Here is a 17,592-nt window from a genome sequence, read left to right on the forward strand (position 1 = left end):
CATCCCGATTCGTTTATCAAACCCTCAAGTACTAGGGAAGCAACATTCATTGATTAAGATTAGGGTCAATTATTTTTCCTCTAAATTTCAAATTAAAGTTGTTAAGAACAGCAAGGAAAATCATGGCTGAATTAGGAGCTTGATGCAATTCCTCCACACAAAGGATTAAAACAAAAAATGAAACAAATAAAAGCTTTCTGAATTGTGGATATAAATACAAACCATGCTACTTCAGCCTACTGACAAAACAACTCAACCACAGTTTTAAGCAAGCAAACCTCTCTCCCTGTCACTACCAACTACCCACACCAACAACTCTCATCACCCTTCTTCTCATGGTCACCAAAACAGAGTTAACTTTTTTGCCACCTTGTTCCACCAGCTGATGGCATTTCCCCCAACCTTTGGGCCAATCCTTCTAAACCACGATGATAAGGTCAGAAGTCCCTTTTTCAGTTGGGATACTGAACTTTAGGACTGCTGCTTGCCTTAGCACTAAGCGTTAAACACCAATGTTTGCACCATCAGACTATTTCCCATTAGTCACAGTGCCTGCATCCTCAGAAAGGGCTCAAACCCACCCTGTGTGGCCAGAGGATGTGTTCAGAGTGAGGTGCCTATGGCTTAGTAGAAGTAAATATGTCTTGGACATTAAAGCAATCTACAATAAAGTAAAATATTAAAAATGCATGCCTGTAAAAGCAGCAGTTACAGGTGCTACACCTCTGTGCACCTCAATAGCTGTCATTTAGAAGTGCATTGAGTTGGACTTTTCACAGCTCTTTGTATCTCCAAACACAACACACAATGTAAGTATGTCCCTTATATACCTTGTCTCTTCAGCAAGCACAACTAAATTATTATTATAATCCCATTTAGCATACAAATTGCTAGAAACACATTTTATTAAGGGGGAAAGCTGGTCTTGATTGCTCTGTGTCAATTGTTAACAGCAGTCTCAAACAGAAGACTCCTTCTACTGCCTGTACAGAAGTCTCCTACCAGCCAATTCCAGCAAACTCCACGGCAGACTTCCAGGCCAGGACAGTCTTGCACAACACATCCTGGAATCCGTACCAGTTGTTTAAAGGTGCTGGGAGCTTTTCTGAACAAAAGTAAATTGTTTCCACTTCAAGTAGTTTTCTTAAATAGTAAAAAGAGAGACTATGTACTGAAGGTCAGGTTTGCAAATCTAACAAAGTGATAAGACAGCTGAACAAAAAATGGCAAAGTAACACAACACATATATTACTTAACTTCATATATTTTTCTATCATTTTCTTGTTAATTTTTTTAAACCATATGCAAGTTTGGAAAGCTGTTATGTAGGTTCACCTCATTTTTCTTTACTAAAATAAATGTGGACACAAGAATATGATAGGACCAAATGGCAAAATGCAGATAGAGAAACTAAGAATAGCTGGATCTGGAACAGTCACTTCACATGCAATTATCTCTGATCTAAACAGCTGCACCAAACATATATTTTTTGTTTGGACACATCTGTAGACATGATGTGTATAATTAATTGTTCGTTCAAAAATGCAATTTCATGATGCATTTGATTATTTAGATATAAAAGTTTTAATTCTCAGAGTTGACTAAAAATAGTGATTTTAATTTATTCCTGCTGCCTACAATTACTCACAACCATGTATTTTTAAATATTTCCAGACTATAAAAATTACTAATTTTTGCCATTTGTGTTTATCTGCATTTAGACTTTGATTTGGATAAATTAAGCTCTCAAGTGTTCCTTGCTTTATGAAACTCTGCATGTTGTACACTTCAACACAAATAAATGACTTCTACCATTAGAGGTTTAAATAATGTAATGTATTTCATGCTCAGCCTGAAGCTGGATTCCAATGAAGTTGCTAATGCACGTAATGATTAAGTGTAACTCAAATACTAACTGTGTTGTTGAAAACATGACAGGCAATAATTTGGTCTATTATATTCTGCCATTTAATTCCCTAGTACAGACATTCTCTGACACGTTATGAAGCAATGATTTACAATTATTCAAGCTGCAAAGGTCAGAAAGTGACATTATAATCATCTACACAGAGATCCCTACTAATGCACAAAAACTAGGTAATACCACACAAAAATAGTTTTACTGGAGTAGCAACTTTCTATTTAAGATTTACCAAACTGCACAAGTATAAATAATTAATTTACATTACAGTACGTTAAGGCATCCTTGAAAAGATAATGTTTTTCCTGCTCCTACCAATAAATTTAAGAATAAGTCTTTTTTGCTTGCTAAAGGCAATCTTAAGAGCAGCTTTTCACTAAAAGTAGCCTGTATTAATAGTAATAGGTTAAAAAAATCTGAAAATCTAGAAGATTTTTCAGAAACAACAAACAGGAGTGGAGCCTTTTTTTTTTTATGCAGCTGGTCAAAGCACATCCTTATCTATCAAGAACAAAGATCTATTAGTCACTATGCTCAATATAGGTGAGTAGTTTTGTTAGACATTCTCCAAGCAACCAGTGTCATTAAAATACTGAACTTTATACAAATCTCTGAATTACTCCTAGCATTAACAACAGCAGCAGAAGTGAGGTTATTTCCATGCTTGGGAGACTATAACTGTCCCAAAATCTTATTAGTTGAGGCTTTAAGAAATAACTGAATTTAGCAAAATATTTATCAGAACATCCTACATTATCTCCAGAATTAATTGAGAAAAGGAGTTTCAAAGCAAATAGAGAATTAAGGAGCAGAAAGTAAATACAGATTAATACCTCCAGCCAACAAAAGACCAAAACAAAGAAAAAAGCCCCAAACAAACAAAACAACAAAAACAAACAACAAAAAACCAAAACACCATATCAAAAAACTTCAAGACATAACTACTCCAGCAAAATACAGGGAAAAAAAATCATCTTTTTGACCCCCCTCCAAATTTCTTTGTGTCTAAAAAGGCTTACTTTGGTTCTCAAAACACTTGAATACTATACATTAAATACTATATGTGTAATAAACATAAAAAAGGCATTGCTAAAATTGGCCTTTCAAACTGTAGGAATGTAGCAAAAAATGTTTACGTGCACATTTTAAATATTGAACATTTTCCTAACAATCCAAACCTACCTTATACTCATCTTCTTCAATCGATTTTAAGTGGTCATAAAGGAGAGAGAAAAAAAAAAAAGAAGGAAGCAGCCACTCTTACTTGAAACATGTAACTACATACCCCAAATTTCTGTTTCTAAAAGCAAAGGCAAGAAAAAGGCAAAGGAATAATAGACATATTTTTAAATCAAACATTGCCTATAAATTCTGTTCACAATCTCAATTGAAGAACAATGCATTTTTCATATCCTACCTAAGGGATAAAATTTGAAAAGTGCATTATAAGCCTTTTCACAGCATTTCAGCAGGCAAATGAAACAAAAATTTTAAATGCTGGGCAACCAAGATTTGTTCGCCTAACCCAGAGTATCAGCCAATTTCAGAGTCAGACTTTCAAAAACGAAAGAAAGTCACACAGAAAATAGACATTACCCCTGAAATAATGGCATATATTTTCCAGCCATGGGTATGGAAAAGAAAACAATTAACACACATCTGCGATAAGGCAATGAGTAGCAGACGGTTTATTCCAAATGTTAAAACATCAGCGGTGTCCAATTTCTGTGTCACCTACTTTCTGCTGTGCAGCTGAATAAAAACAAACTCTGAACTTCAATTAAAAAAAATAAAACAACACAGCAAAATTACTGCCTTTTTCAACAACTAGCTGAATTATATATTGTGTATTTTGTAGCATGTAAATATGAGGATCATTTGGAAAATTGAGACACAGCAAAACCTTCCTAAAACAACACCAAAAATATGATTTTTGCTTTTTTTTCTTTTGCCTTTTTTTTTTAAGACCAAAATTTTGAAGTAATTTGTCTTTAAAAAATGTGGTATTTTGAGACCACACCATGATGTTGCACTGACATTTCACCTTTAAAAAGTGCCCAAGCAGATTCAAAAGCTTTTGAAACACAATTTATCCTCACAACTAGCAGAGGGCTTATTACTGAGAATCTAAAAGTCAGAGGATAGAATATTAACTACTGTAGAAAAGAAAACATAGTGCAGGACCTTCTGTTTGTGACAAAATTACAGAGTTAATGTTCCTGAAAGATCACTTCACCTTTTAAAGCATGATTTTTAAAAAGGTAAAATTTATAGCAATTAAAGCTAATGAAGAAATGCAGCATGAGCTGCTTATGTTCAGGAACTAATAGGTCCACTGAGCATTTCTAAGATTATTTAGCCATCAATGATAATGAATTGACATTGTCAGTGGTGTTAATGTACCAATGCTCTATAGTGCCACTAATCCGATAGCCAATCCTAGCAATTTTATCCTTTTTTATGTTGCTACTTTATTTTTTTAACCAACAAGCTACCCAGTCCTTTCAATTAAAAGAGCACAAATACAGCACAGGTTATTAACACTTTTTTCTCCTCTTCCACATATAAGATGGCATATTCATTATATGGACTATGGTTCAAGCTGCTCTGGTCATTCCTCCTTCAAATCCCAATCAATTCTTCAGGGCTGTTAGCTACAGTGCAAAAATGGCTTTTCCAAATAAATCAGTGCTAGTATATGATTGTTAAAATACATTTTTGGTGCACATTAAGTGAAATGTGATGATTATTTAAACAAGGATATAAATCAGATTTTTGTAAGCATGGGGTATTGTGGTGTATGTCTCTTCACCGATTGCTTTGCCGTATCTAAACAGCACAGCTCCATGTTGTTGATGCAAATTAACAATACACAAAAATGGAAAGTAAGTACCTGCCTGGCTACTAGGTATGACATATCAGCAACACAGAGTAAGCAATCAGCTTAGGAAAGTGACTACCATATCAATCCAAAGTTTAAATCATTCATACATCTTTTGCTCTCTCTTCCATAACTACTGTGAATCCCAGCTGAGAGTTGTGCAATTTCTGAGACAGTTTCTGTCAGATATGTCAATCCTGAAGTGATAGAATGAGTTTTTGAAAAAATGAGGCACTATGCCAAATCCTAATAATTTTAATTCTATTCTTTTTTTGTAAAAGATACCATATTTGCTGGTTTGAATTTTTTTTTTTACTTTTCCTCTCATTATGAAATATTTTTAAAAATATTATGATTTTTCAGTTTAAGTTAAAAGGGAATTGAACAAACAACCAATGTCAAGTTGGTGGACAACTTCCAAGGAAGAGAGTTTAGCCTTTGCTAAACACTTCTGTGGATCTGTAGTTTTTAACTATCTTCCATGTCAAGTTCTTCACAATTGATAAAGCAGAGACAGCAAATAAGATTTTTAAAACAATATAAAATACCCTACAACATTCATTTTAACTATGCTTCAAAATAAGGAGTAGCACAAGTTATCCTACTACTGATATACAGTGGACTTAAGAATTGGGCTCATACATTTTTATTTCTTATTTCAAGAAGTCAGCAATTAATTTTCTTAAGTGAGTAAACTCATCCAAAGTATCTCATAATGCCACATGCAAAATTATTAGAAAAACAGAGAGATGAATCAGTGAAAATCACTCAGCTGCGTCTTCAGCTGAAGATTCACTTGTCTTCTAAAATGTGCAACTCACTTTGTCCTGCAGCAGATTGGTACACTAAGGCTAAAAAAACCTCCTCCTGCTGAATATTATCCCCAACATCACACCACACCATGCATGTGTGCACAGCACCATCTAATTGAACCTGTGCTCTTTTACACATTAGCCATAAGACTGGTATAGCAGGTTACATAGGTTTGCGTTAAATGTTTTTATATGATGCATATATTAGTTAATTTCTTCAGCATAATAACATTAAAATATATTTTTAATCAGAACTAGGGTATTAAAATCCAACTTTGAATGTCCTATGATGTACCATATATGCCATGGCATTTTAAAACCTTTTAAACATTTCTGCTAAATTAATTAGTTTTGCATTAAGGAGTCTCAATGCCTCCTATTAAATGCAACACATTTGAAGGACAATTAAACATTATGAACGATCCTTCTAAGGAAATAACGATTGTTAAAAGAAAAACAAGATTTTTTGGGTAACAAACAGGAACACAAGAACACATAAAAGACTTCAATTTATTTTAGAAGTCTTATGCCTGCAATATTTTAGATCCGTTTGTTTGAAAAATCTGTCTTCTGTTTTGTTTTCATAAAGAATGAAAACCCTAATGGAGTCCCGAAATCTGTTAATGGTACTAAAATTATAACAGTATAGCAAAAGAAAAAACCCCACACAGTAAAGTCTATATTATATATTTTTTATGTCTTTAAATGGAATTTACAGTTCTCCCTGGCAATGTGAATGAACATCCTATAATTTAGTCAATTTACAGATTACAGGTTCAAATTGACCTTGTAGCCCATAAAATTGCTCATCTTCAGTGCAGGATTAGAAGTGGGAAAAGAATGTCATAACTGTATTTAAGGAATTTACCATAACAATGGAAAGGAGGATATGCATGCATAATTTTAGCCACTCTTGCTCACATCACAGTTTTCAATTCTGAAACAATTCATATTCTGTGCTCTTCTCCTGGTTAACCATGGTGGAGACTGTTTCAATTTACTCACCCACAGACATGACACTTGTATTCCCTCATCCCAAGGTGCCTCTTGACATGGTTTCTGGCATCTCCAAGCTGAGCTGTTGCAAAGTGGCATATCTTGCACTTGAATGGCTTTGATCCTAAGTAAAATTTAGCATAAGATATGAGTTGAATTAGAATAAAATATCACCCATGGTTAAAGAAATAAAAATTCCTGAGGAAAAATAACCTTTTTAAAACCTATCCCACATTTAACCTGTTTGAGATTTTTGCCTAATAAAAAAAGTGTCTTGTACATAAATTTATAACCCCCAGGACACAGACAGTATATTCTATACATTACTCATTAAAGTTTCCTCAAGTTCAAGATCCCAGAAAATACTCTCTTAACTTTAAATCTGGTCTTTTTCTTGTCATTAAAATCCACAAAATATATTAAAATGAGCAGAAAATACAATAGGTAGATGACGTTTCAAAAAGATGGCAAAAGTTGTTCTATGTCTTTCCCAATGGCCAGATGCTGAAACTCAGGTAATGGTCTTAAAGTGGACTGGTATTGGTTTAAACTGCAAAACATTCTCTTTTTTTTAGCAAATATTTTTAAAGTAAAATAATATTACAAGTCTTCCAACTTTGAATAGATTTCACATTAGCATTGGTATTTCAGATTTGTTCTGTCACACACAGCAAATGATTCATCACCTTGCTATTGTAATGGCATGCAATGTATGAATATACAGCGGATAAAATATTATGCCTTTATGACTGTTTTATGGTCAAGAATTTATGATTATTCTGCAAACCAGAAGTATTGACATTTTGGCTATTATTTATTTCAAGAACAAACTTTAATATTAAATGTCTGCTGCAGACCAAAGAACTCTGAAATTATTTCTCCAAGGAAAAAGTATCAACCTATTTCTTGTACAACATCAGTTCAGCAAAAAGTCAAATTATTTGTCTATCTTAATTAACAGTGATCATCTCTCAAGATGGAAAAACTATCTTTTTTACTGACATAGTTAAATTTGGCACATGTCAGTCCCTGGTTATTACGCAGCAACATCATTCTAGAAGCACTTTCCAATTTTCTGACCACTAAATCCTTAAATCAATAAATCAAAATCAGAGAATTGCAGTTAAAAGTAAGTACAATATGGTCAAAGAGTCTCCTTATTATGTTTAGTATATGTTTTGTGAAGTACTTCTTCCAATACAGTTAAGCATAATATGAAATATGTGATCTTTAATAAATATACATAAAGAGCTCTGATAAGAAAAATGTTGCACTATATCATACTTGATCAATGAACCTTTTTATTTTGCCCTTGAAAAAAGAATATCCTCCAAGAACCCACTGGTGAAATTGAGGATCTTAGTAAAAAATTTTAGAGTCTTAAATTTCAATTTAATTCCCAAAAGCTAACGAAAAATGAAGCATTTAATTTTAATCTTCTAACTGAAATAAAAAAGTCAACAGTACTAAGCACAGGCAGACAAGGTTGAATATTTCACAGTTCAATGACAATGAAGCCAGATCTCTTAATACTTCCATTTCTACTGTTGGAAGTAGATGTAAAATATATTTAGCACCTCAATGGTTATATCTAGTCAGCTTTATATGTTTAAATGTCAAAAGCAGGTTCAGACTGCAGCTCACAGCAATCACAGTCTATCCATCACACTGAAAAAAAACCCAGTTTATTTAAATGATCCTGATAAAACTGAATTAATCATTAATTTGGTGACATTTGAAATCAACATTGCATTCTACAAAGAGACCAGGGCAAATAAAAAATAAAACCTTATCTTTGCATTAGAAGACCACTAAAAGTTGATGCTTTAACTTGTGATTGTTAGCTGGACAATTAATAACAACAAGGCCACAGGTGAAGATAATTTTTTTAAAAATCTATTGGTGTTTATACTGCCCTTTTTTTCTCATAGAATTCATGTACCATGTGGATTCTATCCTATGTTCCCTTAGTTTCTCTCCTACTGATTAAATTGTAAATTCGTTCCTCATTCTGTTACTGCAGGTGTCCCACAGGGCTTCCATACAAGACCTTTGCTGTTTTCCATTTACATGACTCCTTTGTGAAGAACTCGAGTTCAGACCAATCGTGACTACAGTGTGCTGACAATACAGAAATGTATTATTCTGTTGACTGCTCTCATCCAAAAATCACTGAGGCCTTGAGGGCTTTTGATTTTTTTTTTTTTCTCAGATCCAGAGCTGAATATCTGTTAACATCTCCATTTAAACTCCATGAAAATTCAAGTGCTGGCAGGCTCCAGTCGGTACTTATCACCTGAAACAAAAGCAGTGTATCTCCCCTTTAGGTGGCTGGTGCCAAATTTGTTCCAGTATGTTCTTGGATGGAACAACCCAAAATTTTATAATAAAAAAGAAGACATTAGAATGTGATTTAAATTAATGGCAAAAAAAAAAATTGTATTTGCCATAAAGCTGTCTGAAACAATGTAAAACATTTAACCATTTCTTAGCTATACTTATCACAAATTTCAGTGGTTCTCTTAAGCTGTTTTAAACTGTGATACTACTGGATTCACATTTGGCTTTAAGTTCTCAGAAAAAAAAGGGAAAAATGCTTTCGCTATATCATCATTTCAACCAAATGACTCAAAAAAAAATAGCCAAAAAATTCCAAAAAATCCACCAAACTACTTTACTCACAATTTATGGCATGGAAAACACATGTACATTTTCTGATGGTAGCAGGAAACAATAAGGCTCTTAACAACTGGGGGAACACCAAACCAACCAACCAACAACAAACAAAACAAAAACAGAACAACAACAACAAAACAAACAAACAAAAACCAACACCACCACACCAAACTGAAAATAAGACTCAATTTAAGAGTTCAGGTCCGGCAGGCATAAACCATTCTACTTTTGTAAAAAAAGATCTGAATCCACAATCCTTGCTTTACATCAGGACACTAAAGACCCAAAGCTATAAGAAAAAATTTACTGTTGCATCTTTAGGCCAGCCAAAGGAAACATCACCTGCACCTGCAGGCATTGCTGTGCTCCTAGCTCAGGCCCAATACAAAGTGAACAGAACCACATGAAATGTCATCATACCATTTCCTCCTAGGTTTAGGACATGGGGAGTAATACAGCATACTTGCATTGGGCACAACTGCCACTAACTGAGAAATCTGATGAGAAAAGAAACATAGATGATGCAGTTGCAGGTGATTTTTCCTCAGATGTTGATTGCTAATTAAGTTTATGGGACCTCCATCAATTGCAAACTAAAAAGTCTTCCACCTCTACTATTTCTTCTATTTTTCTTTACACTTCCTCATTTTCACTTGTCAACATGTGATGGATTTACTTGTTAGGTCCTCTACAGCAATGCTTTCCTTTCATTTGCAATGTGAAAATCTCCTACATTATTTAATGGTATTTTGAAACATTATTTTTCTATTAATGGAAATTATTAGTTGTATCTTTATGCAACTTTCCCTTCCCTTCCCTCCACCACCTCAAATCATCACTGATTACTCAATTAAAAAAAAGGAAAGGAGTTGGCGATGGTTACACATACATACACATGTATATAAACTTATTTATGCACATCCAGATGCTGATGAAAGATTTTTTTAAAAGCACATAATCAGAATAATAAATGGGAAAATGTGTGGCTGTGCTTTTATGCACCTGTTGTTACCCTGGGATAGGTCAGAAGCTGGAAATGGTGGACTTTGCCTCACCAACGTTACATACAGTTGGTGCAGTAGGTCATTCCCTTCTGCCACTGCTCCCAATCACCCAAACATATTTGTTTGTTATTAAACTGCATCCACTGTGATACAGATGGAAAGAAAAGGTTCTATAAGAAGAGAACCACAAACAAGAAAATACAGATTGGAAGAGAAAGCCTTCTTCCCATTAAGTATTAATAAAAGTCTCCACATTACTATTTATGTGAATAAGCAAAGCGTAAGAAAACCATTTCATTTAGAGTTGCAGTGAGAAAGAAGGCAGATAAAACTCTGTTCTGTAACCTTTCTATACTTCTGCACCAAAAAATTACTTGCAAAATTAAATGTATTCTTTCACTTTGCTTTGCATATTTAGTGCTATCCAAAAGCACAGTAAAAATATACTCCATGATAAGACCTACACACAAGATGTTAAAAAGTACACTAACTTTTACTAAATGTTACAATCAATGATGTAACTTATGTAAGTAGGGTTGCTTTGTCATATATTGATAGTTACCTCACTTTCACATCCACATTAACTTGATTTTAAATGCAATTAATACATATAGTCAAGGAAGACTAATGGACTACATTCTGCACTTAACCTGGTGGACATTTTCAAATGGCACAAGTGACCAGTGCAAACCTATTTTGCATTGTAAACGACTAAATAAATCTTAATGGATTAAGAATGATCAGCTATCAACACACAAGGGAAATTAAGTGCTGAAATGCCTACATTGATTATTTTAAATTATTAGCCTTACTCTGTTCTTGAATTTGTATGCTTTTAGTGAGCTTTAACACATTTACAAGACTTATTGACTATAATTACAAGAGAATTCAAGTAATGGACACATCAATTATAAGCAACATGTCTTGACCAGACAGTTGCATAAAGAATTCTAAAGAGAGCTCCATTAGCATCCTCCCCCTTAGTTTTATTCAGTTTTATCTGCCGTAAGAGGGCATATTAAGGGCTTATACAGCTGTTCTGACCATGTGAACATGAGCATTCCTCTGAAGACTTAACACTGCATTCCAAGTTGGATATTAGCTGAAGCAATACAGATAACTACGCTATTGACAGGACAGAAGTAATGCTGAAAGTATTAAGTATGTGAGTTATTGGTATACATGAATGCTGCAGTTACAGTAAAATACTTTGAAAGGTTTGAAATACAATGTCTCTGTTCCCCAAGATTAATTTTTAGGATTTGTTGTCCAGTCACGCCCTTGCCTTTTCATAAAAACTTACAAAACTATTTTAGGATTATGCCAGGAATTACCATTCTTTTATGCTTCTTTTTGTTACCTTTTTGTTCTCTTCCTTGTAACCATGCACTAAGTTTCAAATACTGCATGAATTTAAACTATAGCTTCCATAATAAGCCATTATTTAAAAGTACAGTAAAATAAACCTTACAGTTTTAATGAAAATATGTTCATTGAAATGTGAATTTATTATTCAAATCCACTCATAAATTCAACCATGGAGACACCACTTGTCTAAGCAGAGCTCAGTGATTTAGAAAAGCTGTCTATTTAAAATAAAGAATGTATGGCAGGTTTATAGAAACATCGCAGTGAATTTTTACATAAATTTAGAACTGCAGCTTATGCATTTTTCTACAGAAATGTTTTTAAATTTTCCACTTAAAATTAAACATAAAAATGAATTTAAAGTGTGATCAGCACAGAAACTAAATCAGATGCTACATCCCTGTGCAACACATCAGCACTGCATACCACCTTCCAAAAAGGCTGACCAATTCCAACCGCTATAACTTATTTCTGAAAAAAAAAATGTTGTTTCTTATTGGTATTTATTTAGGAGTGATGTAATATCAAATGTCTACTCTGAGACATTATGTAATGCTGAAAGTTTCACTTAATTGAAATGAAATAAACAATTTGGATACTAAACAACTGCACAGAAGAGAAAGTTAGAAAGAACATCTAACTAATCTCTCAAACCACCACTGCTTCATTATATAAGAACCAATGAATGGTTACAATTTAGATTAAAAGGAAGAAAATCTCTTATATGAACCAAAAAGCAGAAGGGTGACTGTACTTGAAATGTTCTTACATTTTCTGCCCTTTGATCACCGTATTTTCATACCCTTTTAGATAACTTTGAATTTCATCAGGGGCTTATCAGGTGATAAAAATGCCAGTTCCTAAGAAATATAAAAGGGTTTAACAAGCAGAAAAAGACCAATGGTATAATTCACTGCTTGAAAGAGACCAATTGCAACAACAGTTTCCATACCTGTGTGGGTACGGATGTGAGCTAGGAAGGCCATGGAATTGCTACTTCTACACATCTTCCCACAATACTTGCAGACATTGCCTTGGTTCTCTTCCCTCTCCCTGTTTATCTGCTCGGTGTCTTCAACAATGTATTTATTGACTTCCCGCAGCAGCTCTTCATGTTGCTCTTTGATGTGAAGAAACAAGCTCTGCTCTGAATCGAAGGGCTCCGTGCACTTCAAACACTTAAAGGTTGCACCTCCTTCGGGCAGCTCCTCCACGCTCGCCTGCTCATTTCGCATGTGCCCAGCACTGGCCAAGTGCTGGTGAAGGTTGCTTTCTGTGTAAAATGATTTTCCACAGAGTAAGCAATGAAAATGCTTTTCTTTTGAAGGATGTTTCATGGCTATGTGAACATTTAGTCCGCTCAAACCATCTGCTAGAAAACCACAGTCATCGCAGCGAATACGTGTCGATTCCCCAAGGGATATTCCTTCTGACTTCTTCTTTTTCCCACCATTTGTTGAAGTGTCTGCTGTCACTGTGAGCTCACTAGCTTTCACTGCCCCTGACATCTGTCCTTCTGCAGAATGGTCACTGGCCTCCCCATCTTGATGACTTTTTAACCTCACTATAGAAGAATCAAACTTGCCAACATTTTGCACTGCCTTTCCTTTATCATCAGCACTGATAACTGTTCCTAAAGCCTCATTACTACTTTCTTGCCTGCCCTCAGCTGTTGAGCCATCTGCCTCCCAAACATTGTTATTTATAGTTACTTCAGCTTCACGTTGTGCTTCCATAAGGGCTTCGTCCTCCTCCCCAGTAGGATCCTCTCTGAAACTTCTGTTACCATCTAAACTATGTCTATTTTGTACTGCTTCTCCAGTGTTTCCAGCAAAATTTGATTGCTCTACTGCACTACTTGTTTCTGGAAGACTTAGCACAAGCGGGCTATTTTTCTTCAGTGATTTTTTTGTGAGACTGTCTTTGTCTCTACACTCTGCTTCTGGGTTTTCACTACTTTCTTCCAAGCTCTCCACATCTTTTTCTGAATTGCAGTTTGTGTGGCTTGGTCTATTTTGATTTTCTGCAGTGCAGTCATCATCTGAGTTGAGCAGCTCCTGACCATGCTTACTTTTCTGCAACTCGCAAGTACCTGTTTCTTTAACTGATACTTCTTTGACAAGTTCAACAACTTTATCTTTCTGAGGAGTTTGCTGGAATCCTTCACAATAAGGGTTTTCTCCTCCATTTCCAGAATCCTTATCAAGTTCATGTCCTACTGCATTTTGGGAATTGACATCTTTAGGGATTCCTGGAGATGTATTTTCATTTAAGGCAGTACACTCAGTAAAGCTTTTATTCATATGATCACCTTCTGATGCATCATTGGCACACTTTGTTTCATCTAAATTAATTTTTGATTCCCCTACAATGTGATGGTGCTCCTCTTGAGGCAAAGCAGCGCCTTCTTTAGTGGTATTTGCTGCATTTGCTTCCTCCCCAGAAGAAGAACAAACATAAGATTCTCTTCTAATTTTGTGTTTCTCTGTTGCTGCATGCCTTATCATCTCTCTGCGAGTAACAGCATAGTAGTCGCAAGCCATGCAGTAGAATTCAAATTGTTTTGTATGTTTTCGCTTCACGTGCAGCTCTAAAGAAGCAGCAGAATGAGCAATGAAGCTGCAGTGTACACACTTGTTGTCATTTGCACCCATGGCTCTCCTCTGGAAGCTTGGGTCACAGTCTTGAGCAACTCTCGCTGGTTCCAGCAACACATGTTGGTTTATTTTCACTGGATTCCTACTAGGCTGCATATCTGCTGGCCTACTGGCATTTGCAGCTTTTAACTCAGCATCTCCTCGCTCAACTTCCTGATTGTCTAAGACAGAATTTTCCAAATCTGATGACTGGCCACCATCCTCAACATGTTCAGGCAAGGCACTCATGGGGCTGTTAATCTTCTTGCTCATGGATTCAAAATTACCTCCTTCAGGGCTAACGATGATCTCTGAGTTCTGTTTTCCACATCCTTCTATTTCAACACGGCTTTTGTGTTTTTTGGTTGCACAGTGACGTTCCATATCTCCTTTGGTGACAGTGTAATAATTGCAAACCTTACACAAATAGCTGTACTGATGGCTGTGCTTTCGCCTGATGTGAACAGTCAAATTCGTAACACTGGAGGCCAAAAGGCCACAATGGGTACATGTCCTAGAAATAGTACCTTTAGGCTTCCCTCCTCTGGATGCATCAGCTAAGACCAATTCATTTTCACCAATCCTTTGCTCAAGTAGAACAAAATCCTTATTTCTTGATATGTTTTCCACAGAAGAAGATGAAACATCTATAATTTCTTTATCCAACTCTGTACTTCCACTCCCAGCAATGGAAGTATCCACCACTGATTTAATGCCACCAACACCAACGCAAACCTTTACAATACATTCTTCAAAACGTAGTCCAATGTTGTTTTTCCTGGCATTTTCAAGATGCTTGCTTCTTTTGATATGTTTCTCCATTCCTTCCTTACTCAGCGAGTAGAGATTACACGCTTTGCAAAGGAAGTGATACTCTTGTGCATGTCGGAGTTTTATGTGCCTTGTAAGAACTGTGGAAGATCTCGTCTTATAAAAACACTTTTTACATTGAAATTGGGTTTTATTCAGAACAGAATGCTTTAGTTCATTTCTATGATTTATGAAGGAAGAGTCTGGAGTTTTTGCCTGCATTGACACTTCCATTTCCTTTGCAAGTCTTTGGCTATTGTTTGATACTGACTCCTTGTAAGGTACCACTTGCAAGGTCTGATCACTGTTACTCAATGGAGTAGCTTGCTGAAATAATGAACTATCATGTTTCTCATTTTTTTGATGATTTATCAGCTCTTCTTCCAATTGAAAAAAAAGAATGCAAGCTGGACAACTGTGGGACATTTTGTGCACTTCACTCATGTGGCTTTGAAGGCTGTCCACATTCAAGCTGGTAAATGAACAGAACTGACAATTAAAGCTACAACCACCCATCTGGTGTTTACTCTCCTGACAGTGTTGCTTCACGTCTTCCCTGACTCCAGAGGAATAGCTACACATTTGACAATGAAACTGGATCCTTTTTGTATGAAGCTTTGCAATATGAGTTTCCAAACTTTCTCGGTCGTGAAAAACATGACCACAATCCATGCAAGTATGAAGAGCACCATCATCAGCAATAAGTTTAACTTCAGAATCTTTAGCACCTGCAGTGCTAGAAGAAGGGGTATTTGGCTTATATTCAGTAAGATCTTGTATTTCTGCAGCAGTATTGCAATTACTTTTAGCATCTGTTTCTAGTTCTGTGTGAGACACAGGGCTTGGTTCACCATGTTTAAGCTGTGTGCTGGAGATAGGCTTTTCATGTACTCTCCGAGTTTCAGATTTGGATCTCTTACTATTCCCCAACAATCTGTATCTTCTTCTAACCTGTCTTTTTAATCTAGAAGACCTACTCTGTCCAAATGAAGACCTTAACAAGAAAACATTTCTTTTGTGTTTCAGTTTATCAAATCTCTTTGTCCTATGTAAACTATTAAGTAGCTTTTTGGTAGTTGGAAGAGATTCTGTTTTCTGCAAAATACTTTCTGATGGTCCCGGTATTCCTAGTTTTTCAGTTTGAATTTTATCATTTCCTTCTGTAGCAGAAGAAAGCAACGTGTCTTCTGTCATAGTATCTGTTTTTTCAGTGGGAGTATTTGAAGATGGTATCATTTCAACAAGTTCACTGCCATCATTTTGTTTAGATAAGCTTACTTTTGAACCTTTCAGTGCACTGCAAGTACTTAATTCTTTTGCATCAGCAGTTCTTGCCCTTAATTTATTGGTCCCAGGTTTTGCCCTGACATTCCTCTCTTTGGTTGCAGTAGATTGTTGGTTTTTAAAGGATTTTTTAGTCAATATCTGTACAAATCCTCCCCGTGCAGCAAGATTTTGGCGTCGAAGGTGAGTCTTGCCAAGGAAATGAGAATTTAGGAGACTCTCTTCAGCACTCTGAAAACCACAAAGATCACAAGAAAATATCTTGGATTTCTCACAAACTCGCTTAACATGCATATGTGATGTTGAACTACACTCACCTATGCAACTACAGTGAGGGTGTGTTTGCTCTTTGGATGGCTTAGAGAGGCTTTCTTGTTTATGTTTTTCCTTATCAGAGCAGGAAGGTAAACATGGATCACTCATTTTGCCTGCAGGGTCTTTGTCTATGTTTCCAGCTGTACAGACAACACTGATTTCTTCTGAAGAATATAATTTATCAGAAACAGCAGCTGACACATCTTGTGAATGCTTATTTTCCTTGTGAATTTTCAATATGGCATCAGCAGCAGCACATCTGAAATCGTATTGTAGGCACAGGATATCTGAATTAAATATGTCACTATCAGGGCCACTGGTGACTCCTTCCTTTTTTACAGTTCCAGGTATCATACCACATGATTCTCCAGCTAAAACTTTTTGCAATTTCCTTCCAATATCTTTCATGTCTTCTGAAGAACTCAGCTTTCTTTTCCTGGAGACATTTTCAGGTTTCTCTGCTTCAACAACATCCAGGTTTGTTGATTCTGAAAGTGCTGTTTTGTTTGTGCCATTCTCTTTTTCTTTCTTTTCGAGGTCCCTGAACACTTCATCTGATGGTAGCCTTGTTTTCTGCTGAGTTGAAGAGTCACATCCAGCATTTTCTTCTGATGTATTTCTTGGAGATTCTTCTGTCAACTCAACTTGTAAATTCTCATCAACATCATCTCTCTTCTTATTTTCCTCCCCATCCATTCTTAACAGCGATATTACCAATTGAAGATCATTTGGTTTAGCACCTACAAAACAAAAGAGTTCCTGTTAGTCTTTTATGCAAACTTAAGGGTTAAAATAATCAAATTTTAAAACCCTCAAGCAATATAGAAAATTTAAATCATGGCAGGAAGAAAGACACAATGAAAGATATGAGGTGACAGTTTCACCATGG

The 17,592-nt window shown here is 35.5% G+C and overlaps 1 protein-coding gene across 1 annotated transcript in view; it reads right to left on the minus strand.

Moving 5' to 3' along the window:
- Positions 1–17,592, minus strand: part of ZNF407 (zinc finger protein 407) — a 335,191-nt gene that overhangs the window by 291,987 nt on the left and 25,612 nt on the right. Inside the window, exons 2-3 of the mRNA XM_066561081.1 lie at positions 12,611–17,443; positions 6,620–6,734 (exon numbers count right to left, since the gene is read on the minus strand). Coding sequence (XP_066417178.1) covers positions 6,620–6,734; positions 12,611–17,399 — 4,904 coding nt within the window. The 5' untranslated portion in view covers positions 17,400–17,443. The remainder of the gene's footprint in view (positions 1–6,619; positions 6,735–12,610; positions 17,444–17,592) is intronic.

This window comes from Molothrus aeneus, chromosome 1, assembly GCF_037042795.1.
Source record: "Molothrus aeneus isolate 106 chromosome 1, BPBGC_Maene_1.0, whole genome shotgun sequence".
Taxonomy (NCBI): Eukaryota; Metazoa; Chordata; class Aves; order Passeriformes; family Icteridae; genus Molothrus; species Molothrus aeneus.